This window comes from Mytilus trossulus, chromosome 1 (assembly GCF_036588685.1).
Source record: "Mytilus trossulus isolate FHL-02 chromosome 1, PNRI_Mtr1.1.1.hap1, whole genome shotgun sequence".
NCBI lineage: Eukaryota > Metazoa > Mollusca > Bivalvia > Mytilida > Mytilidae > Mytilus > Mytilus trossulus.
In genome coordinates, this window is record NC_086373.1 from 35,811,029 (window position 1) to 35,836,748 (window position 25,720).

The following is a 25,720-nucleotide window of genomic DNA, read 5'->3' on the forward strand; positions in this document are numbered from 1 at the left end:
AGCCAAAAACTGCATTTTACCCCTATGTTCTATTTTTAGCGGTGGCGGCCATCTTGGTTGGTTGACCAGGTCACGCCACACATTTTTTAAACTAGATACCCCAAAGATGATTGTGGTCAAGTTTGGATTAATTTGGCCATGTAGTTTCAGAGGAGAAGATTTTTGTAAAAGATTACTTTAATTTACGAAAAATGGTTAAAAATTGACTATAAAGGGCAATAACTCCTAAAAGGGTCAACTGACCATTTTGGTCATGTTGACTTATTTGTAGATCTTACTTTGCTGAACAATATTGCTGTTTACAGTTTATCTCTATCTATAATAATATGACAAGATAATAACCAAAAACAGCAAAATTTCCTCAAAATTACCAATTCAGTGGCAGCAACCCAACAACCGATTGACCGATTCATCTGAAAATTTTAGGGCAGATAGATCTTGACCTGATAAACATTTTTATCCCATGTCAGATTTCCTAAAAATGCTTTGGTTTTTGAGTTATAAGCCAAAAACTGCATTTTACCCCTTTGTTCTATTTTTAGCCGTGGCGGCCATCTTGGTTGGTTGACCGGGTCACGCCACACATTTTTTAAACTAGATACCCCAATGATGATTGTGGCCAAGTTTGGTTTGATTTGGCCCAGTAGTTTCAGAGGAGAAGATTTTTGTAAAAGTTAACGACGACGGACGACGACGACGACGACGGACGACGACGGACGACGGACGCCAAGTGATGAGAAAAGCTCACTTGGCCCTTCGGGCCAGGTGAGCTAAAAATTAAAAACAACCCTTACAACTGTCTGGCTTAACCTTTTAGAAACGTTAGCAAATTCTGGATAAAATTGGACAACTTAGGGAAAAACAATAGTTAGATACATGTACTTTAAACTGAAAGTTGTAACTTATAATCTTCAATTTTCCCACAGCTTGATTAACCATAGACCTATTATAACATTTCTTCTGATTTCTCCATAATAAAATACATTATTACTATGATTAATTTTTTATTTAAACTTGCATGCACAACCAAAATCTGTATTAATCTAATTCTGTCTAGTTTCATTTAATCAAAATAAAATTGTCAAAATATTTTGCCATGAATATCTTCAATATGTGTAAATTATGTCAAGATTCAATTTTATTACTGTGAGCCACCACTCCCTTAAGAAATCAACATCATAATTAGGTGCAAAACTCCACAATAGATAAGTCATATTTCGTCAATGTTCCTATTTAACATAAACCGTAGACAATTTTGAATTGATAAACTTCTCAATTAAAATAGTAAACACATAAAATAAATGTGCCAATGTTTAACAAAAAAAGCTTGATTTTTTTAGAAACAGACCAACAAATTGAAACACATTTTTAAAATATTTCTCCCAGCATATAATGTGGAGGCTAGTTTTCAGCTGGTTTTATAGAGCCATTTGAAAGAATTTTTAAAGAATTACATTGATCAGCTATAAATACATTTTTGTCAATGTAAAATTTCAATGAAATATCATATATCTTTATAATATATTCAACTTGAAAAATAAATAAATAAATGATAGTGGATAATTTCAAAATCGTTACAGTCATCAAATGATTTATTCAATACTTTATAAGTAAAGCTGAAACTATCTGATATGCCTGTTTGAGACAAAATGTAGTTTTGCTATGATATAATGTAAGATGGTATTTCAATTTTTAATAACTACAGTAAAGATTTGAAGTCATAGTTTTTTTTTCACTTAAAGAAAAGGAGTTCTATTAAAGTTCTTTTGAATATTGTTTCTACATGGTATTATTCATGGGGATCTACCATACAATTGAAAGGGTGACAGTTTTTATCAAATATACCAAAAGGCCAGACAGCAGACGTCTATGAATCATATCAAATAAAACACCACAAAACAAACAAAAAAACACATCCTCATAAGTCCCAAAACCAAATCACATAGTAATTAGTTCACCTGTAGTCACAACAGTTTCTTCTTCTGCAATATTATTATAAAAAATCTTAAGCTTCAATTTATTAACACATATGTTCAGCGTTTTTGAAAATGTCTGTTATAAAAACTACATGCATTTTCCCCTAACATTCCTCCATGTACAATATCTTGAAACACTTGCAAGAAAGCAATTGCATTTTCATACTCTGTAGAATGCTTTTGTATTTTCATACTCTGTAGAATGCTTCAATCTTTTTTTCAAATGACAAACATCAAACATTTTTTCAAACTCTATTTTGCAGTATTAAAATAATTGGATAAATATTTTAGTAAAGAACTACATGTAATGCCAACATATTTTTGAAAACTTTTTTTATAGTTTCATTAAATCTGATAGAAGCCACTTGATTTACCTTTGGGAGGTTCTTCTTCTTCCTCTTGTATAGTGGACACCTCAGGTTCAACACTTGGATGTACCTCTCTTACTTCTGAAAACAATAAATAACACAATTACATGAAGTAAATAATGCAAACAAAAGTTATGGTTTTCTTCAGAAATTATTCAAGAGTTATCCTTCTTTATGCTTTATGTCAATTCATAAGTCTTAAATCCATTCTATAAAGGAAAGCATCACAGTGTAATCATAAGAACTTTCTAATGAATTGTGATTTTTCTACACTTACATGTCTTAAAGAATATTCATTTACTAAAAAATACTGGGAAATTTTAATTAACTTTTAACTAAATCAAAGATGCACAAAACAAAATCATCATGCAGATGAATGTACCTAATTTTCAAATTGATTGCCCTTTCACAATACCATTGGACAGAAATATTTTGACAAGTTGTAGTAAGAATTCTTTTCTTTAAACAGATCAGCTGATGCAGAATTGTCACCATTGGTAGAGACGCAAGTGCAGTATAATGAAAATATACATCACATTGGCGGATCAAGGTGGGGGGTCCGGGGGTTGGAACCCACCTTTTTTTTGGCCGATCAATGCATTTGAATGGGAGCATATAGTTGGAACCCCCCCCCCCCCCATCCTTTACTTTGGGTTGGGAACCCCCCTTTTCAAATTTGGCTGGATTCGCCCCTGCATCAACTACTTTAAATGTGTGAATTTCTATGTGTCTCTGGTAACAAGGCGTTTGATATCTCTAGTTTTTTTTACTAGGACATCACTTGAATTGGGTAGTAAGTATATTGCCATTGCAGTACACATTCTTGATACTACTTCATAACAGCCTTTCTCTAGCAATGAGCCCCCCAAAAATCACTAGTTAAATCGATTTGAACTAATGAATTCATACTACAGCTTAAAAGAGTTTTGGTCAATTGGTATTATGAAAGGATGAAGCCCTTATTCATTTTTGAAGAAATTTTTTCTTCAAAAAGTGATTTGAAAAATGAAATAGTTTAGTATTTTGTTAACAATTTCCTGTATTAAAGACTGGAAATTTTTCTTCCAAAAGAGGTTTGAACAATATGGATAAAATAGTTTAGTATATTTCACAGCGGAATTTTTTTTGTATAAAAGGTATGTTACATCTACAAATGCAGCTACATAATTCAACGATTCTAGTAAACTGTTCATGTGGAAAAACATTTCAGCTAAGCATGAATTATGAAGGCACAAAATAATAAAATGTCAATATATTTATTTAAATCTTGTTTTTCTAAAACCATACAGTGACATCCACCTGATCCCTTTTACATGTATTAACATATCTTAAATTTATTTGACCAAATATTTGGTTCAATTCAATTTAAAACCCACTCTTCAGTAGCCTCAATCATAAACCTTTTTTTTGTATATTCAATGAATCAAAACATAAAATCAATTTCAAAAGGAAATGTTAAATGAAAAGATTTTTCATTGAAAACATTTCTAATGAAATATTATTAGAAATATTAGGTCATTCTAATGGCAAGGAAATTGCTTATATATACAATAAATTTCTGAAAGAATTTCTTTTTAACCAATTTTCCACAGAATATCACAATAATGGAGTAAGGTTATTGAATATTACTTAATAGATATACAGAATGGATTTGATATATAGACTTTTAAATGTCTATTATAATAAAGCATCATTCTTGATTTAAACACTTTTTTTTAATCTGACATTGACTTGGTGCATTTTAAATGAAAAAGGGTTGACAACCACATTATCATATGCAAACATTAAGAACTAATCTCACACAAGTCCAAACATACTATATTATCATAATTTTCTCATAATAATATAAATACAATATTTTATTAAAAGGCAGCAGTCACTAAAATAATACCTTTCTGATTATAAATTATAAACATTTATTTTACATTATCAAATGGTAATACAAACATATCTGCTTAATCAAAATGTAAATATATATTCCATTAAATTCCACCAATCAAATCATAGTTTTACTTTTACAAGTCCCACCCCTGTAGACCCTCAAAATTCCATCATCATTTCATCCTACACAAATTTAATTAGAATTTATATAATTGATTTTTCATAGTATATATTTTTATTTGAGTCCCATGTGAGTTGATTATATTCATGCACTGTAACTATAGGATCAGCCGGAAAATTGATTAACTGTTTTTCTTGTTGTCATTTTAGAAATACTCTCACTTAATTTGAAATTAGAATCAATATGTTTAATTTCTGTTTGAATTTTATTTACAAAACACTATAGATTATGACCTTGTTGAATAGAAAGTGACATTAATGGGTTAATACAAGTAATAATAGGACTTGAAAGTGTAATTTGAGACTTTGTTTACAAATTGAAATATGTAATATTGACACTGCTGATATGGGTAATAAATGGATTAAGCCAACTGCTTGATCAAACACTTTTAAAAAGATTAAAGACCATACTGACAAAACAAGTTCACCTTTTGACAGAAGATAAAACCAATCTTTTATCCTTGCTATTTATATACAATACAAGTTTTTATAATGACCAATGAAGCATTCATAAGTAAACTATTCTTTACTTGTACTAAATCTGCACTTTTTAAATAATCTCATTTTCAAAACAAACAAAACCTTATATCTAATTTTATAAATGACACTGGTACCTCCAAGAAGTTAAAGTTTTCTCCATATTAATAATTTATCAATGTTAGTTTATAAACTGCACAGCAAAGACAAAGGCCTAGCATTTCCACATCCTTTCAAATAAAATTCCCCCCTTATCTAATATTATTTTTATTACCAAATTGAAATTAAAAGGGTTTCTGGTGCCATATCAGTAAGAACTGTTTAAAACAATATTTACTACTGTAAATTCAGAAATTAGTGTGTTAATCTATTATTGTAATTTTGTCCTTTTGGACTAAAATGTGATTTTATTTTTTGTGATATTTTAATTCATATAAAACATTTCAAAATGCGAGTTTAAATTATTGCCATTTTTCACATTTTTTCCAATAATAATAACATAGCAATAACTTCTGTATTTACAGTAATATCTGTCAGTCTAGGAATGCAATCTGCATTAGTCCATATGAAATCATTTTTTCGTGAGTTTGGTTGGTTAACAAACACTCTTTAGGAATTAAATTCAAACAGGGTTACAATACAGAGCACAGACTCACCCTTGACAAATCTTGCACATGGGGCAGGTTCTAACAATAAATTGAACAAAGATTAGAACAGTAAATTAGTTTTATACCTTTATTTCCATTCTATCTATTGTACATAAATATAACATATAACTCTATCACATATTTAAAATGTTTAAAATTAGCACTATCCTTACAGCTTATTTCCTAATGCTTGTAGAGTAAAACTTTGGTTGGCTTGCTTGTTCTGTTTGTATACACGTATACTCAAGCTTTGTATTTTAGATTGATATCTTCAAACAATATTTATAGGCATAGTAGACCTGTATATTATATCTAAATTTGAGTGGACGTTATTCCAATTACAATTATATAATACTCAATCAAAGCAAGCAAGCTAACCAAAGTATTGCTCTTCATGCATTAGGAAATTAGCTGTAATGGAAAAATATACTAAATTTGGCTGTATATCAGATTTTTATGAAATATTGTATGCAATAAGAATTCAAACAAAATAATGCTATTTGTAGAAATTATATTTCCTAAGAAATAATAAATTCAAATAAAATTGTGAAAGAGAGGTATCATGGTATAGAATGCACATAAAAATCTGAAATACTGCTTGATTTCATATATTTATCCATAATGCATCTTACTTTAAAAGATTTAAACAAACTATTTTAAACTTGTTTTCAAAATTCCTATAGGGAACATACTTTATATAATTTTGGTTTATTAATACAATTATACAAACTATTTTATTTAAAGTACTGGATTTATTTCTGTTATGAATTCAGTTCTCTGATGAGGAACGGAACATATTTCCTCCCCTAAGTGCATGTATTTAGTTGGCAAATGTGAAATTAACAGATTTATTGGACAAATGAAATTACAACTCTAGTATGAGAATCTACTAACAAACAATGTTGTACAATTCAAATACTAAACATTACAGATGATCCCTACATTATCTGCCAAATTGAAATATAGTTATATTATGAAGCAATTGTGAAACAAACTACTGTGGATTCATTTATTTTAGTGGGTACAAATTTTCATGGATTAGGAAGAATTTGCATGTTTGTTGATATTTAATTTTGTGGTTTTGATGAAGTCTACATACAAGCCTGTAGAACATTTGTCATTGGTCACACATTTATTTATTTTTTTATCTTTAATTTAATTTTGTTGTTCACCTCTAACCATGAAATCCACGAAAATCGGTATCCAACAAAAATTAATAAATCTACAGTATCTATGAATGACGTCATGTGAGGTATCCCGACGGTCTAAGTGCAGTCATCTAGGAAAATTTTGGCATTACAAATGTTGTAAAAATAAAAGTCTGACTAAACTCAAATGTCTTTACAATATAAAAGTGTCTGACAACATAACAATTTTTCAACAAATGTCCATATTTTCTTAAAAGAAGGCTAGGGACTTGTAAGGATGAGAACTCAATTTGAAAATGAAAATCAGAGCTTGAATGCTAATTACATTGATAGAACAGCATATTCAAAGCATTACTATGTCCATATCTACAAGCATGATAAGGCAAACTGTAAACAAGTACTGTAATTTCAGAAATTATTGCGATGTTTTTATTATTGCGAATAATGCGACAGAGTTATAATAGCAATAATTAATAATCGCATTTTGAAATATTTTATATGAATTAAAAAGGATTTTTCTCCAATATCGTAAAGATTCAAATCACATTTGAGTCTAAAATGACAAAGTCGCAATAATAAGTGCACGCAATAATTTCTTAATTTACAGTACAGTTTTCAAGGTTTATTGGTATTAATTATGTTAAAAGTAGGTCAATTGAAAAGAAATGTATTTAGATCAAAAGTAGGTCAATGCAAGGAAATGTATTTAAGTCAAAAGTAGGTCAATTTTAAGGAAATGTTATTTGAATCTTCAAGCAACAAAAAATCTGTGCAACTAATGTACAAATTAAGTTAACATGACCTTCGTAAGTTAATTGGTTTGCAAGCAACAGTTTAGGCATACAGCTGAGTATTTTAAGCATAAAATAATGACAATTAGAAGGCCTTCTTGACTTTGCTGGATGAATATGAAAAATTATATGCATGTATTACATAATAATGTAATGTTATATTGATTAAAAGTAAGCAAAAATCATAGTGGAAAATGAAAACTTGTGTGCTGATATTTTGACCAAGCACATGTCCTAAAAAGTTGAAATAATCTCAAAATGTACCAGACATATCAATCTTTACAAGGAACTTCAACAAAGTCTGTATTGAAACAGGTCTGAGTCTTCTAAGTTTATATTAAAAGGTTATGCAAATTTAAATGCATATTAGAAGACCAATTATTTAACTTTAAAATTCTGCATGACATAAAATCTAGAGTGACAAAACCATGAAGCTAAGTCTTTGAGCAAGTTTAAATGTGTATGAATCCTGACTTCTAAATGAATTTTACTCTGTAACAAAACAGATGTGTCTTTGGCAGTCAAACATGTAGTAACACTCAAAAGAGTTTGTTTTTTGTAATAATCTAATGTTCCTGGGTTAGGCATATAAAATATTGTTTCTGTTAAAAGTATAAGTGTACACTGCAACTTTTTTGTAAAAGGTAACAAAAATAAAATATAACAAACACGTTTTCTATGGCACAATCGTGGCAGAATCTAATGTCCTGTTAAATAAGTACAAATATGGAGGAGAAAGAAATTTAAAGAGAGGCTATTGTATACATATTTATGACATTGAATGTTCAGAAAACAAAACCATTATAGTTTTAATTATATAACTTATATATTAAATTTCTTTTGAAATGTATTACAATATTAAAAGTCAATATTGTTCCATTTTTCGGGATTTTTTTTCATTCAAAAGGCATCTGAGTTCTATAAATTATAAAATAAAAATTGCTTGTTCAACTCCCCTGGTTGTATGGACAATGTTCAACCCCAAAAAGCCTACTCATCACCAATATGTTCTGAGGGTCTTAACAGGACATTCAAAAAGTCTTTATTTAATTTTAAAATGTTCAATCATTAATACGTACACGGATAAATATTGAAATGTGTTAAAAAATATTTTTTTAACACATTTCAAAATTTTCCCGTTATACTAAAGCAATACTTATCTCATCATTCACACATAACAAACAAACAATGGCAAGACATGATGCAAAACTTATTAAACAATATGACTTTGGCATATATCAATAATAATTTATCCCAAAATGAAATCTATCTTTACATTGTTTTATTCATCCAAAAAAATTTGCAAATTTGATAAGTTAACAAACAATTTCTAAATTCACTGGCATTTTCAAAGAAAAGTTTGCTAAAGTAAGTAAAAATGTATAATGTTCATTTACAATCGTAAATGGCAGAATACTCCCAAACTACTTATGACAACGAACTTATGTGATTCAAAACTAAATGATAGTGTGGATTAGTATCAAATTAAAACATAATTAGTTTTTCTATTTTAACCTAAAATTCAAATATATTTTGCCTAATGCTAACATTTAACCCACTCCAATGTTATATTTCTGCAATTCACAGCTTACCATACTCAATTCAACCAACATCATATTTTATAAGCTAAATAAATTTGTATCACAACTTTTGACAACATTGCACAAACTGTCGGAAGAATATGATTCTTGCTAACATGATCTCTCATAACAATGAAATAAAATTAAATGATATATTCATCTTTCTGAACACCTCTGTTTATTGTTGAATGTGACAAGTCTAAATGATCTCAGTATAAAATAAATCAAACACACATACAAATATCATTGTAACATAACACATGCATTTAGTGAAACACAAAACAAAAGCAACATGGAATTACATGAGCATAATCTCAGGAAGACAAGTCAAGGGGAATAACTCTCATCACCTACCCTTCACATAAAGCACTCTTTCTATTTTTCTGTCTTCTTCCCCTGTATCTAACCACCTGAAAAAAAAAACCAGACAATTAATGAAGGATCAAACAGGAAGAGATGAAATATGCAGAAAAATGCATTTATGACTATGTCCTGCAAATTTATTAGTACTTAAATTTTCCTAAAAAGGAAACGAAATTTTTAAAAAAAGTTCATTATCTTGGGAGTTAGTATGAACATTTTCTATGAGGAAGCCCATTTATTGGCCTTCCCTAGCCCTAATCAGTCAATCAGTAAATATCATATAACAGCTTTTAGACATGAGCAGACATTATCAGCAATGTCGTAAAGTCTGAGGAGAAGTTATTAGCCGCATCGCAATGTGTGAGGAATTATCAAACATAAGCCTTATCAAGCATAAAATTATCTAAAAGATGGAGGAAAGATCAGTTATAATACAATAAACAGAAAATCTGATTTTCTACGTATAGATATAATAAAATATCAGCCAGTTTACACCATGTTAAGCTGCATTAGCTCGCCAAAAAGGTTCAAATAGTGGCTCACAGCTGATAATCTAGGATATAAATGTGATGACAATTTAATAATCAATACTTAAGATACTATGTGAGGCAAAAAGAAAATAATTTTGCAATAATCTTCCATCTTGGAAGATCTGTAACAAGGAGAAGAAATGACTTACTTTTCACATGGGAAGATATATTCCTCTTTGGCATCTTCAAATTCTCTGATAACAACCTCGTCCAAATACCAGCCCTGTCCAGCCATTGTTCCATCATGACCAATGGTCAGTTTCTGTAGTACACCTAGTGATACTGCCTCAACATGGAATATGTCAGTCTAAAATAAATACATAATTGTTGACTGAGATATCATTACACAGGAAAGGTTTCCAAGAAAGTTAAAAGATATTTGGCATTACTGAGGATTCATTACCAATCATGGGATACCAATTTTCACGGATTTCAGGGTTATTAGTTAACCACGAATTTGAACGATCAAGTACACATTTTCTATAGTCTGGTATGCAGACTTTGGAAAGATAAAAAAAATCAAATTTCCACACCAAAACAAATTTTCATCAATCCATGAAAATTAGAATGCATGCAAATAAATAAAATCCACATTATTATGCATCTATACATGACTTGATAAGGAACAAATACATGTATCGTGTAAATCTTTGTGAATATGAAGATCTTGTTGAAATATAGAGATACATAAACCGAATGAGAAAATAACAAAATTAGCTGCACAAAAAGGCAAAATGTAAAAAAATTTAAGCTTAAACTGAAATAAGTTTGTTCATACAACCTGTCAACATCTTGATATTACATGTCACACCACTTTTAAAAACTCAAACAAACTTTAATATCTTTGTCTCTTTATTTTCAAATTTTACAATGAAAAAACAAAAACTGAGAAACACATAAATGTAACTTACCTGTCCGACCTTGAACTTTGATACATTATTGGACTGTAAGAGCATACGTTTCCCTGTATCTCCTTTGTCACCAGCGATGTTGATATATACATTGGAATCTGTTTCTGATCCATCTTCTTTTCCTGTTGTTAATATCACATGGTATCTCACCACTAAAATGTTAAAACCAATGTTATAAAAGATATTAACAGAACGATTAATTTAATTATGTGAAACATACTTCAATAGAGTGAAAATTCAATTCTGAAAGATGTTGCACTGCCAAAATATGAATTGCTGTGCATAAAACCATAATTATAACAGTTGACTGTACTGAAGTGGTGAAATTGAAAATGTTGACATCTATGCATTTGAAATCAAATGATAAAATATCTGATTAAATGGTATATCTTAAAACAGTTTTGAAACAGATTTAAACAAGAATGTGTCCAAAGTACACGGATGCCCCACTCGCACTATCCTTTTCCATGTTCCATGGACCGTAAAATTTGGTAATAATCAAATTTGGCATTAAAATAAGAAAGATTATACTATAGGGAACATATGTACTAAGCTTCAAGTTGATTGGACTTCAATTTTATCAAAAACTACCTTGACCAAAATCTTTAACCTGAAATTCCCACTTTCATTTATGTTCAGTGGACTGTGAAATTGGGGTCAAAATTCTAATTTGGCTATAAAATTAGAAAGATCATATCATAATCAACAAGTGTACTAAGTTTCAAGTCGATTGGACTTCAGCTTAAATCAAAAACTACCTTGACCGAAAACTTTAACCTGAACGGACACACGGACGGACGCACAGACGGATGAATGAACGGAGCCACAGACCAGAAAACATAATGCCCCTCTACTATCGTAGTTGGGGTATAAAAATAGCATTAAATAATTGTGACATGTATATAATCCTAAATACTAGGTTCTTACATGGCAAAACTGGTTCCCCATTTTTCCTGACTGGTTGTTCCCTCATGGTTTCTCTGTCTTCTTGTACTTTAGACAGCCATTTACTGAATGGGAACACAAGTGTTTCATTGGTATTTAGATCTATCATTTTGACATCTTTGACCTTCCAAGACGGATCTGCTGTACTTCTTGGTATAAGTTCCAGTCTTATCTTGTAAATATTTCCAACTTTTGATAAATTTGCCTAAAACAGATATTTACAAAATTCAATCAGTTTAATACATTTCTGTTCAGTAATTGACCATGTGAAGGCTAAAAATAATGGATTTAAAAAAATGTGTATCACTTATTTTCAGTTAACATTTGAATGTCAAAATTGAGGAAAATATTTAACAAATTATAATAGAAAATTATTTTTGCTTGTGGCTTGTAAAACTATATTGATGTCAAACAATGTCAAAATTGTAACATAATTTAAGGGTATATTCACATTTCAAAATTGTCCTCTACTGAGCCAGTCTTTATAAAGTACTGTAATAATGAAATACAAAATACATTGTACCATCAAAAATATTATCCTGACACAATAATTTATTTTCAAATTTTATTTTATACCAATATAAACTAGAAACATATTTGTTTTATGGTGAATTTAATCAAAATTGAACGTAATTCATATAATTCAAAATTTCCAGAAAGACTTACCCTAAACTCATCATTATTTCCTGCAGTAAATATTTTCTTGCCTGGAGGTGCTCCTAATAATATGGATCCTGATTGACCTAAATCTCCATAAACTACCAAGGCAACATCAGCATTCTCATCCAGAGATTCCAGTGTGGACACTTGTATACTCCAATCACCATCTGTAATCAGAATTTGTTACTTATAGTTACATATATCGTCTTGAACATGCATGAAATATTTGCCACTGGACTTCAAGCAACCAACAATCAATTTATCATAAAATATACTATAAATATATTTCTTTTTTTTTGTATACTCAAATTGCCATCTGTAATCAATATGCTACAAAGGTTATCAATAAACTATAAAATTTCAATTTACTGAAACTCAATAGATTTGAAATAGTTGAAAATATGTTCGGCTTATAGTTTTCTTTGTAAAATAAGAATCCTTTGGGTACTATAAAAACCTAATTGCTTATTCTTCAATTTTCTTTTAAAAAGTCATAAAATTACACTGAATCAGAAAGCATTATCAGAAAAATTGATGGATTAAAAGCTGTTTTTACTTCTACAATCAGGCAAAAATAATAACATAAGATCAAATAATGCTCAATATCCTAAGGACTGGAAATCTTTGATACCAAAAAATCATAAATAGCAATAGAGGTTACCAGTCAAATATATTTGTTTTACAATATCTAGGTCTATTACTTATTAATAAAAATACATATGAGACAAATATCATATCTACGATTTGTGTGACCTAATCATAAAATAGGTATTGAAGATGACACTGATACAAGAAATACGACACCAAAGTCTTGCATCCATGCTTTTCATTACAAGTGAGATAAAAGAAACTGATCAAACAGAAGTTATAAAAATAAATAAAGTAAATAATTCTAAGATATTCATTATTTTAAAAATAAATCTACTGTTATTAAAATCTGAAGTGAAAATTAAAATAAAATTATTAATATTTTATTTAAATCACAGATGTTATTAAGTGATCAAAACTATTTATAGATGCAAAGATGTGTGTTTTTCAAATTATATATGCATCCAAACATGCATGCATTCCAATCAGCATGCAAATCAATTAACGTATACCGGTATATATAATTCACAAACAAAAGCATATGTATGATTATATGTTAGGATCTTGATGTTAACATCTAAACAATGCATACAATAGAGGAATAAGTTTTAGTTAATTTTCTATAACAAAAAATGATATTTGTCACAATTGGTATTCGGTTTTAAAACATCAACCTTTCAGAATTATTTTAAGGAATACAAACATATTATTTGAAACTTTCTTAAGATGTCCAGGTCTCCTTAGTGCTTCACAGAAATAGTCTCGACAAAAAGCAGTAACTTTGTAAAACTATGTTTAGATCTTTCCTATAACAGTCAATATACAATCAATTTTTCAGTAAGCAATGAGAAAATTTCATGAGAACAAGCATGATAACCACACAAATGTGAGTAATTTGTGAGACAGGACTTAGTGACAAAGTCGTATGTACAAACATGCTGAGAGGTTCAAACGGGGGAAAGTGTAAATTGTATACCCTGATTACTGAAAACAGAAAGTTATAATGTTATTATCAATTATGGCACTCCAAGTCACTACAAAATTAGCAAAACAAAGCTTATTTTATACAAATTGAAACACATAATATTGCACATCCAAAAATAGTCTAGTTTCTGATCGTTTTCATTGTCTGATTAGTAAAAATTAAATTATTTAAGCTACTAACCGGGATTACTATGTAATAATCTATATGATTTGTTACTGATACTTAATCTTTAATTTGTGTTGATATAAAAAAAAGTTTGCTAATTTTGCTGATATACACTATTAATTAAAAATAAAAAAAATGAAGAAACTGTTGGCATTTATTTCCAAAAAAGTCCCTTAATATTTCAGCCATCCTGAAATTCTCCTGGCAACCAGAATTTACAGAAAGGATCATATTTTGTGGATTAATTTATTTATCAGAAACTAAACTATTTGTGGAAGTACAACAGTTATTACATAACTCAAGTTTCAGCATTTTAACTGTTAGTGAATAGTTCTGTTAGCAGGACATCATCATTAAAAAAAATGGTTTTCTCTGCCTTATTACATATATATATTTTTCCTGAATCTGTAAAGACCCAACTTAACCATCTCGATATGTTGTGAATTTCTAGCACTAACACACTTAGATATGAGCTGCAACAAGCTATTCACTTGAGTTAGGTATAGTATGAATTAGATTAGAAATAAAACAACAACAATCCTAAACTCACCTCCAAACAAAGACGTGTCCATATCATCAGTCACATATACTATACATAAAACCATTAAATGTTAAAACAATCATGAGTACCCAAAAATAATATATCCATATTTCATATTAAAATGTTAATAACATTTCACTATTTGTGGACCAATGGTGTATGCTGGTTTCCTTTTTAAAATTTCATATCAAGATTTATGAAAAAAAATGGGGTACTCAAAAATGTGTACTCCAAACAACTTGTCTTTTCATGTATAACTATGCACCATCTGCCCCTAGTGTTAAAAAAGCTCACTTCAATAAGAGGTTTGCAAACACAATATAAACAAACACCTAACAAAAAGTGAGACTTTAAATCTTACTTCCCACTTATAAGTGCTTAACGGTCAATACAAATAAACATTACAGAACCATTTCCGATCATACATGTGCAACGTTATATCCCAAATATACCAAACATCACAATAATATATATATACAAACCTGCAAAATCTTTCTTGATTGGTTCTGGTTTAGGTTTGACTGGTGTTTCTTCTCTTCCCATTTCTTCTTCTTCTATAAGCTCTGTACTCTTACTCTTAGGGACACCAACTGAAAGTAAATGAATCTTACTGAAGTCAGCATTCATATGAACAAAAGAAGATGAGTCAATGAGACAGCAAGCTAAAGACAAAAATAATTTAAAAAAACATGTCTTCTTAGCAGTCTGAATAAGTCAAACATAAAAAAGATATCAGCAGTCTGAATTTCTCTGTCGGACATAAAACTGGCTTTCAGCAGTATGAATTAGTATGACATAACAGCAGTCTATATTCCTTTGTCAGACATAAAACTGATTCCAACAGTCAAAATGTGTCTGACAAAACACATATCTTTTTACTACTGTTTTACAAATTAAAATTGTATTCTATCTAAAAATGTATGTTGTGTTTATAACTGGCTTTAAAACAAGATGAATTGTGAACTTTTGCTCTCTATAACTAAGTATCCCTGACGTAAGTATTCTGAACACACATAAAACTGTGTAGGTTGCACACATGAAGCTTGATACCAATTTCAGGATTCTCTGATTTGTAGTTCCTGAGAAAAATGCAAAAAAAATATTCATGGGACAATCTGACAGATGTACAGATTAAACGCAATCAGGGCATGACAACTGTTTTATGAAGCTGTCATGTTTAGGGTTTGAATGATATATAAAGGCATGTTGTTTGACCAAATTGGTTGTATGATCAAAATGGCTAATAAATAAAGTCATGATTCACCATGCTAGTTTGACTAAGATGAATATTTCTTTCTCTTTGTTTGTGTGTATGTATGTGTCTTTTTCTTTTTCAATTTTTCATGTTCTTATGTCAATGTGGTATAAATTTATACATTTTAAAAGAATATTAGCATAACAATATGCTTTCCAGGAATCAGTTTTTAAAGTCAACTTACATTCAATGACTTCAGGAAACAAACTGGTATTTCTTACTCCCGTATCAACTGTAGGCCACACCCTACCATCTGGCTTCAATCCTAGATACAAGCCTCTCTGTGAAGCAGATTGTAAACTGATGCTGCCTTCTTCTGGATGTTTTTCTACTATGAAATGTGAAGCTTCATCTCTGCTACCCTATTAAAAAAGAAAAACATTGATTAATGAAGTTATTTCTAAATATTAACAGTTTGAATTACTCTTTTAATTCATCTATAGATAATATTTTTTATGCCAGTTGAATACAGCATTAACTTCATTTTTATTATAGCAATCCATACCCGTAGCCAGGGGGGGTTTCGGGGGGTTCGGACGAACCCCCCCTTGAAAACAAATAAGCACTGTTAAAGTCAATGTTAAGTTCGAATTGTGACTGTTAAAGTCGAGTTTGTGAGTCCAACGAACCCCCCTTTGGAAATTCCTGGCTACGGGCCTGCAATCTAAAAGACTGAGCTCTGTTTATTATAAATGAGTTTGAATAACAAGTAAATTTCAAGACATCTTGGGTTTCAATATCTATCTTTTTTTAAATACAAAAAAATGAACTTAATGTGAGTTTTAAACATGACAAAGCAGAAAAAACAACAATTTATTCTAACAGCAATTTTAATTTTCTAGTTTGTCCTGGATTAATCCATTGACCTCACACACACAAAATAAGCATGGTACCAATGTTCCGTACCAACAGTGTGTGTAAAACAGCTACCAAACAATTAAAATATAATACACCAATTGCCTGACAGTCAAACTCTCTTATAATTCTAAAATGAGATTTGTATGAATATCATAAGATAAAAATTTCTATCTTACCAAACAATCAATCTTTCCATCTTTCAGTCTGATATATTTGCCAGGATGTGCTATACTTTCAAACATCCTAACGCCACCAGTATCAACCTTGTGGACCATGAAATGAGCACCTTTACTTTTCTTTCCTGTGCCAGTCATAGTGAAGTCTGAGTTGATGTTTATACATTGAGAAGATGATGTATTCAGTAAGACAGTACCCCTATGTCTAAATATACCCTGTAAATAGTAAATTTACTCAGTGAACATAAATTCATTTGAGGATGTCAGAATAATGCATTTGCATCATCATAAATTTAAAGATTGAATTTTTAACTTTAACACATACTGTTAATTCATTTTATTTTCGTAGGTACATGTACCAAGTTTGATGGATTGAGAAAACAAATATTTTTGAGGACATTTGAATCAAGGTTTTACCAAAATCTGCATAACACCCTAAAGAAGTTTGGCTCTTCAATTAATATTTAGATTCATGGTTCTTATATACCCACAAAACTCACAAAAATTTCAAATCCCACCAATTAAAATGAATCAACAGTATAAATGATTTATTCTTTAAATAACAATATTTTCAATTTTTTTTTGTTGTTGAAAAAAAGGTTAATGGTTGATACTGTTGATGAATTGATGGTAAATATTCAATGTCCTTCTCAGTTGATGAAGATAAGTTGCTTGTTCAAAAAAATTGTGTGTACTTTTTTAAATGTACGTACCTTACAGTAAACAAAGAACCTTCTTGATGGCTCTTTATCTAGAATAGCTCTCACATCCTGCGGATGTCCATCCTCTCCTACCGTAACAAACTGTAATGGATTCTTAACAGACTCCAGAATCACAGACCCGTCACCCTGAACACGTATTCTAAATTCACAAAATGGACCTCCTTTACCCTGTAAATATACAAAAAATACATTATGACTACAAGTATGCAACTCAATTCCAAATTTTATTGCTTATGCAATTATCTTAAAAGACTTAACCTCTTTGAAACTACTCAAAATTGTAAAACAGCTTATAATTTTGTAATATTACTATCAACTATAACTCTTTGTATCGCGATTTTATGAAATTTTCCTTTGATCTTATTGACTGATAATTCCCTTTCTCAGCACAGTAGAGTGATGTAAAAAATTGTTGCTTGAAACTTAGAACACAAGTGCCGTTGTCAATCAAATTAACAATGTTGTCATTGGTAAAAGAGCAATAAACAGATTATGATTGGTCATCTAAACTTGATTGCTTTTCTCACTTTTGTTTTACCGGTTCAAGCCAGAAAATCAATCTCATTAAGATGACTATAATTATTCCTCTTTCAATGTTTCCAATTGGCAAATTGATGGCTTCCAAATGATAACATCAATTTGTTATGAGTTTTGATATATGAGGTTTTAATAGTTTTGATTTTCTGTTAATGTGTTGTGTTGGGACCATCTTTTTTTCACTTATATAATGATGTTTCAAAACGACACATGTGATTCTACAGCATTCAACAGAATATATCATATTTATTACATAACTTAATCATAAAAAATTATAACATATATATGATAATAAATAAAGTTTACTTACCAGCATTGTAATTTTCCCATTATCAATGGCAAGATAATGATTAGGATTACGAACACTGTTAAACATCCTGATCATTGCTTTCTTTAGCGAAACATTAAATATACCTGAAATTAATAGAAACATAAAACTTTTTTTACATAATTATATAACATATGTTCCTTATTTTAAAGTTTGCATTCTGTAAACATACTATACAAACACAGAAATCAGGGCTCACACTACTTCAAAATTATAGGGAGAAGTGACTTCTCTTTTTGAAACTGATAGGGAGAAGTGGTGAGATTTGAAAGAGAAGTGCTCTTTCTCGCGGTGCGCTACAATGTTTGGATTATACTATAGCATATATAGTATAAAGGGTCATATGTAAATAATGTTCTTTTTATAATGATCAATTCATATCTGAGTATACAATTAAAGCAACAAAATTAAAAGTTGTTAAGTTTTACTCAGGTTCTTGTGAGAAACTACCAATTAAATATTTAGTATCTAGCACTAAAAAAAAAAAAATTTTATCTTAAAAAGGTAAAGAAATTATAATATATCAATTACAATTTAATTCAAAACTATCTTGTGTTTTTCATTAAAAAAAATAAAAGTTATTAAGCTGGGCCATAATATATTGATAATAGTATAATAGTCATGATAGTCTCAGAGTTAAACAACTTTAATCAATAGTTTGAAACAATCCATAAAAAATATAGAGAACTATATACACCAATCAATTAGATGTAACCAAAGTCTTTTAATTCGTGTGGAATACGTAATTTTCCCCTTTGGGATCAATATTTTTCTGTCAGCTGTTCCATCCGTGCGTCCGTAGTAATTATTATAAAAGTACGGATTTTGGTCATAGCTGGTCCGGTTGAGATCCGTAGTTCAGAAATCGGTCAATGGCGGACGAATGCAAGAAAATTTACAAAAATAAACGATGTTTGACAAGTTATTTGGAAGGGAACATTACGTTTTTAATGCAATAAATGGATTAAACACTTACTGGAGGCAACTTGTATCACGTTTAAATGAAGAAACAAACTTATTTTGCCGCCGAAATATAGGTTGATGTACGTTTTCGAGTAACAAGCACCGGAACAAGCGGAAATGCACGAAGTGATTACAAGTTGTTTTTTTTATCAAATAACCTGCTACAGACTTCAAAGACAATGTTTCAACCTCTTTTCTTAAGATAATGAATCGTTTATGTCTAAATTTCTTTAATATCAATAAAAAATTGATGTTTCATCAACTTGGTAAAAATTGAAAATGTCCGATGACGGAAGCGACTGAAAGCGAGTATCGTCAAGAACAGGGCGACTTCTTTTCGCTTTTGGGGGTCGGGGAAAGCAAAGTGACGGTCGGGAAAGCGACTTCTTCGCCCACTTCGCCTGGTAGCGTGAGCCCTGCAGAAATACTTATTTTCTAATTTTTTCACCATACTTACTACAACTGGATTTAAATTTCACAAAGATATTGTATTAATCAATTTAAACTTTAAAATATCACATTTACAGCTGCACATTTTACATATTACTTTTTTCATTATTTTTTATTATCTGGCTACAAAAATAAATATATTCATCTAACTACGTTAACGAATATTCCAACCACAAAATGAAAAATAACGTACTTTCAGGGTCCATCTGAATACCAAGTCCATCTACACTCATGTCTTTTTTAGCTCTCAATGCTTTACCAGAAGCAAGAGAATAAAACTTCACTCGACAGTCCTTCTCAAACTTCCATCTTTCTTGTTCCCACTGAAAAAGAACATTCAATTCTAAAATTATTTTTAATTTACATACTATAGTTGAAATCCCCTATTATTACTTCTTCCTAAATGAACTACCCCTACAAATTTTAATTCTTATTTTTTATTTTTTTTTATAATTATGTTTCTCTTTATTAAAGTACTGCTCCCAAAAAAAAAAAGTATCTCATTTCTTGAAAAATATCAACAGCTTAGGGAATGCAATCATTTAAATTATTCATAGTCTTCTATATTCAAAAATGATGTATACATTTTTTCAAATTGATTGTTAATATCCAGCTATGCACCTTTCCTAAGACAGGAGCCTGCTGTTCAGTGGTTGTTGTGGTTCATAAGTGTTTCTAATTTCTTTTTTTTTTAATATATATATAGATTAAACCAATGGTTTTGAAGTTTGAATGGTTAAACAATAGTCATTTTTGGGGTCCTTTATAGCTTGGGGTTTGGTGTGAGCCAAAGGATCCGTTCCTTTTACAAATTGTGATTTGGATTGAGAGTTGTCTAATAGGCGCTCATACCACATCTACCTTTATCTATAAACAGTCTTAAATCTTACATTTCTCTTTTCTAGAATGTCATCCATGTATTCTTCTTGTATCTTTAATTCTCTGACAATCTTACCATCATCTTCTCCCTCATCTAACCATCTTTAGTAATAAAGATTAACATTTGTGATGACTTCAAAATACATGTGTGAATATGTGAAAAATTTCTACCAGCTGATTGTATATAACTCAATATATTTTAAAGATAGTAAATCAAGTAAAAAAGATGAAAAAAGAACCAGTTCAAGATCAATGAAAACTTGATGATCATTAACTTATTCTAAAAGGTTACCAATTTAACACTGTAATTAGAACTTTAAATACAGTGTTTATCATTATAAATATTGACTTCGTTTTCAATAAATCAAAACCCCAAAAAAATAATATTGTTTTAGAAAAAAAAATATAAAACAAACATCTAACATTATTTTACTTACTTGCCACAGTAGAAATTGTTTTCCTCGTGTTGTCTTGTTGATTCTTTGATTGATATTTTCTCTAAATACCAGCCATTACCTAAATTAAACATTATATCTGTGTCAATATAAACTATTTTTATATCCATACTTGTTTTCGAGAGAATATAAAAAAGAAGGTGTGATTAGACTGCCAATAATATGTTCACATTTTGCCTGTACTAAATTATACCAATTATAAGCTTTGCTTTGCTGATTACCCCTTAAAGTCTTTCTGCAAAAAAAAAACCATAACAATAATAATCATGTGTTAATCAGCTGGAAGCAAACTATATTATTTTGTAGATAGGGTATACAATATTGCCATCTGATCTTTCTTACCATTGCCTGTTCCATCATGACCAACAATGATTCTCTTCAGATGTCCTAGAGAAACTGCTTCCACAGTAAACTTGTTTGTCTGAAAATAATTAAATACAAGCTACTAAGATATATGAAAAAAATGTGGACTGTAAATTCAGAAATTATTGTGAGGTTTTTATAACTGCGAAAAATGCGACAGACTTGTAAACGCAATAATTTAAACTCGCATTTTGAAATACTTTATATGAATTAAACAGGATTTTTCTCAAATCATAAAAATTAAAAACGCATTTGAGTCTTAAATGACAAAATCACAATAAAAAATGCACGCAATAATTTCTGAATTTACAGTAATTGTGAAATCTGAGGGGGAAAAAAAGTAAATGAAACAACTGTGTGTGTCACTAAAACAGAGCAGTTTTAATCAGTACACCTCATCAAGGGCGACTAACTTGTGTGCAGACTAACCCCTCCAACAATAGTGAAAAGGAATCTGTAACGTACCCATCCATATTAAGAAGTGGGAACAAATGATATAATCAGTCTTTGGTTTTCTATGTTGTGTTTCATGTCATGTACTGCTGTTTATATTTTTTATTTTTAAGCCATGGCATTGTCAATTTATTTTCAAATTACGATTTGAATGTTACTTTGATGTCTTTTGCCTCTCTTTTATATTCTTGGCAAACAAAAAAATAACCCCTTCTTTAGAAAAACTTACCTTTCCCTTTTTAAATAAGTCTACTTTGTCTTTGGAATAGAGTTGTCTGACTCCTGTGTCTCCCCTATCACCATATATGGTAATATAAACATTTGCATCTGTGCCAGCATTCCATAAATCACCTGTTACACATGTTACTTCATATCTTATCGCTAAAATAAAAATAGCATAATATTATGAATTGTATATTCTCTATTAAAATATTTAATTGATTTCAAAAGAGAATTACAAGACAAAAAGGAGAATATGGGAAAATTCTGATTTTTTTATTAATGTACATGTAATCTATCACTTGAGATAAGATTAAGAATGAAGCACTCAATTATCAAATATCGCATATGATAATTTGGTTCTTTTTGTAATAAGACCAAAGAAACCAACACTTCAAATCAAATCAGTAAAGATCATATAATTCTAGTTTAAGCTTAGGTTGAGAATAAAGTTAGATTAAACACATCTGATGTGAAGTTGAAGAAAGGTCAATATGACACTTTATTAAAGAATACAAAGAAGAGCAAATGTGATGGCAAAATAAAACTTATTAATGAAAATATCAAGATCTACACCATTAACAAGAATGTGTCCAAATTACAAGGATGCCCACTCACAATATCATTTTCTATGTTCAGGGGATTGTAAAACTGGGTAAAAACTCTAATTTAGCATAAAAATTAGAAAGATCATAGCATAGGGAACATGTGTACTAAGTTTTAAGTTGATTGGACTTCAACTTCATCAAAAACTACCTTGACCAAAAACTTTATCCTGAAGCAGGACAGACAGATGAATAGATGCACAAACCAGAAATTATACTGCTCCTCTACTATCCTAGGTGGCGGCAAAAAAACATGTTGTTGGAAAGTTTAGAAATCAGTCATAGCCCTAAAGTCAAATTTACATTTATAGATATAGGAAGATGTGGTGTGAGTGCCAATGAGACAACTCTCCATCCAAATAACAATTAATAAAAGTAAATCATAATAGGTTAATGTACGGCCTGCAACACAGAGCCTTGGCTCACACTGAAACAACAAACTTGTATTACAATATCAAACTATGTTACTACAAGGCATAGAAGCTTTTTTCAAACATATTATTTACAACCATCATGTCTATACTAACCTGGCAAAATAGGTTCTCCTTTTCTAATAGCTGCTATTTCTCTTGTAATTTCTCCATCATCTTCATCTCTAGCCATCCACCTATGGCAGGTAAATGTTAACTCTTCACTTGTATCAATATCAAACATTTTAATCTGCAAAATACAATCTAATGAAAAGAGTCCTACAAAGCTAAGAAAGAACATGGTAAAATGTTTTCAAAAAAGTGTCAAAAAGTTAATAATTTAACAATTTAAATTGAGACCAAAGGGGCTTTAAAATCAATATAACTATCACTGAGAAAGTCAAGTTCTAAACAATCAAAGGACATTACACAATAAATTTCAAATGGGTACCTCTTATATAAAACAATTTCCCCAAAACAAGGAAAATGCACCCATTATTTTGCCATAAAGCATTCCCTAAAATGAGTTTTAAAGATAATACTATTAATAAGACCTACCTCATCACATAACCAGCCAGGAGAATCTCCAGAGTCATCATGTCCAATCCTTATCTTGTATACTTCACCAACATTTCCTACATTTACCTGTCAAATAAGATTTCATCAATTACAAAAATATTAATGACAAGCTTCTAATCTTGATTTTTCACAATGCAATAAATGTAAATCTTGTTTTTAAAATTTCTTGTTTTTAAATTTAAACTAAAGCATACACAATTCTAGCTCAGACAAAATCATTATTGCAGATTTATTATTTTTATTCACAGGGTTTTAGTTTAAAAGATTCAATGATAAAATATAATATGTTTAGAACTTCACATACATCTATATTAACATATATTTTGTCAAAGGTGTAGGCCTACTTTGACCTCTAGATGGGTTTTTTTTTCTAGTTTTTGTCTCATTAATGAGAATCTCCTTATAATCATGGTTAAGACTTTTGCTTTTTGCTTTACACTAACTTTGACTACTGAAATAGGTATTCATTAAAATTATTTGAATATCCTTTTCAGCAAAAATTCTCAGTACATGTACTTGTGAGTGTTATAATTTCATCAACCAATAGAAATGATCTCATTGTGTGACTGTTAAACCCACAAAAAGTAAACATTTTTAATGAAAATAGGAGACTTCTATTAGAAAACATGGATTCAACAAATTGTAGAAATTTTGATTATTGAGCCAATTCTTACATCAAATTCATCAACTGTACCACTCTGGAAATTTTCCCCGTCACCAGTACCGAGTGATATTGGTCCTGAATTGCCTTTATGACCATAAACAGTAAGAGTTATTTGAGCTTGTGTACCAGCATGTCGATTCTTGTTTGTTATAACATTTACTCTCCATCTTCCCTCTAAAAAATATAAAAACTAATATCATCATACAGTATTTGCAATATGATCTATTGCTCACTTGCATGTACAGCAGTGCAGGCGGCAACAAGATTGTTTTATTTACTGATTCTTGTCTTTATTATATATTTATATAAATTAGAATTTAAAGCATCAAAAATATACAAAAAAGTTAACCGTCATGGTATATCTGCTTCACATATGGCTAATAAATATTTTCAATTTGTCAAAGCTTCCACCCTGTTTTTTATTCTTTATTTATCACATCAACTTAATAATGGATTTTCATTTGTCATAAGAAGCATTGTAGGTCTTAGCAGTAGAGCAGGAACTGATTAATATATTGGAGTTATTCCCTGTTTTTCTTAATAGGATAAGACCCCCAAGTGTAAATCAATCTTTAATTCTATTTGTTGTGTTTTGTGGACTGTTGCCTTTTATTTTTATCTAAGTTGCTGTCTGATTTTTTTCAAAAAAGGTTTTTTACTGTACTTTTTGTACCTTCTTAATTATGTTTACATATAAAATTTACTTGTATTTGCAAGTCTATCCCTTCTTGTTTTCATTCTGCCAGCTATCATATCAGATCCTCTGGTACCCATGCCTGTTCTAGAGAAATTTCTGGATGTGGCCTGGCTTCCTCTTGAATCATAAGAACCTTCCATATTTCTGAATGGTTCCCGCCCAGCTGCAATTAAAACTTCTGGTCCACTGAACAGGTTACCAAGACTCAGTATCTATAAACAAAAAACAAAAAAACATAATTATGAACAATATAGTCTCATTTTCTACAATTTAACTCTTCATATTAGTAAAATAAACCTAATTAATATACATGTACATTAGTACAATATTCATCAAACATAAAAGCTCTTCTAGGCATGTAACTTGATAAA

General features: G+C 29.9%; 1 protein-coding gene across 1 annotated transcript in view; it reads right to left on the reverse strand.

Annotated features, from left to right (window-relative positions):
- The window catches only part of LOC134722928 (lipoxygenase homology domain-containing protein 1-like), an 86,720-nt gene that overhangs the window by 57,969 nt on the left and 3,031 nt on the right, over positions 1-25,720 (reverse strand). Inside the window, exons 3-25 of the mRNA XM_063586565.1 lie at positions 25,357-25,561; positions 24,663-24,826; positions 23,968-24,054; positions 23,527-23,659; positions 22,405-22,556; positions 21,702-21,780; positions 21,342-21,420; positions 20,916-21,006; positions 20,219-20,348; positions 18,595-18,698; positions 17,739-17,915; positions 17,026-17,241; positions 16,176-16,353; positions 15,219-15,326; positions 14,746-14,784; positions 12,464-12,624; positions 11,780-12,002; positions 10,853-11,004; positions 10,091-10,248; positions 9,403-9,458; positions 5,539-5,568; positions 2,351-2,425; positions 1,959-1,982 (exon numbers count right to left, since the gene is read on the reverse strand). Of these exons, the coding sequence (XP_063442635.1) occupies positions 1,959-1,982; positions 2,351-2,425; positions 5,539-5,568; positions 9,403-9,458; positions 10,091-10,248; positions 10,853-11,004; positions 11,780-12,002; positions 12,464-12,624; positions 14,746-14,784; positions 15,219-15,326; positions 16,176-16,353; positions 17,026-17,241; positions 17,739-17,915; positions 18,595-18,698; positions 20,219-20,348; positions 20,916-21,006; positions 21,342-21,420; positions 21,702-21,780; positions 22,405-22,556; positions 23,527-23,659; positions 23,968-24,054; positions 24,663-24,826; positions 25,357-25,561 (2,821 nt within the window). The remainder of the gene's footprint in view (positions 1-1,958; positions 1,983-2,350; positions 2,426-5,538; positions 5,569-9,402; positions 9,459-10,090; positions 10,249-10,852; positions 11,005-11,779; positions 12,003-12,463; positions 12,625-14,745; positions 14,785-15,218; positions 15,327-16,175; positions 16,354-17,025; positions 17,242-17,738; positions 17,916-18,594; positions 18,699-20,218; positions 20,349-20,915; positions 21,007-21,341; positions 21,421-21,701; positions 21,781-22,404; positions 22,557-23,526; positions 23,660-23,967; positions 24,055-24,662; positions 24,827-25,356; positions 25,562-25,720) is intronic.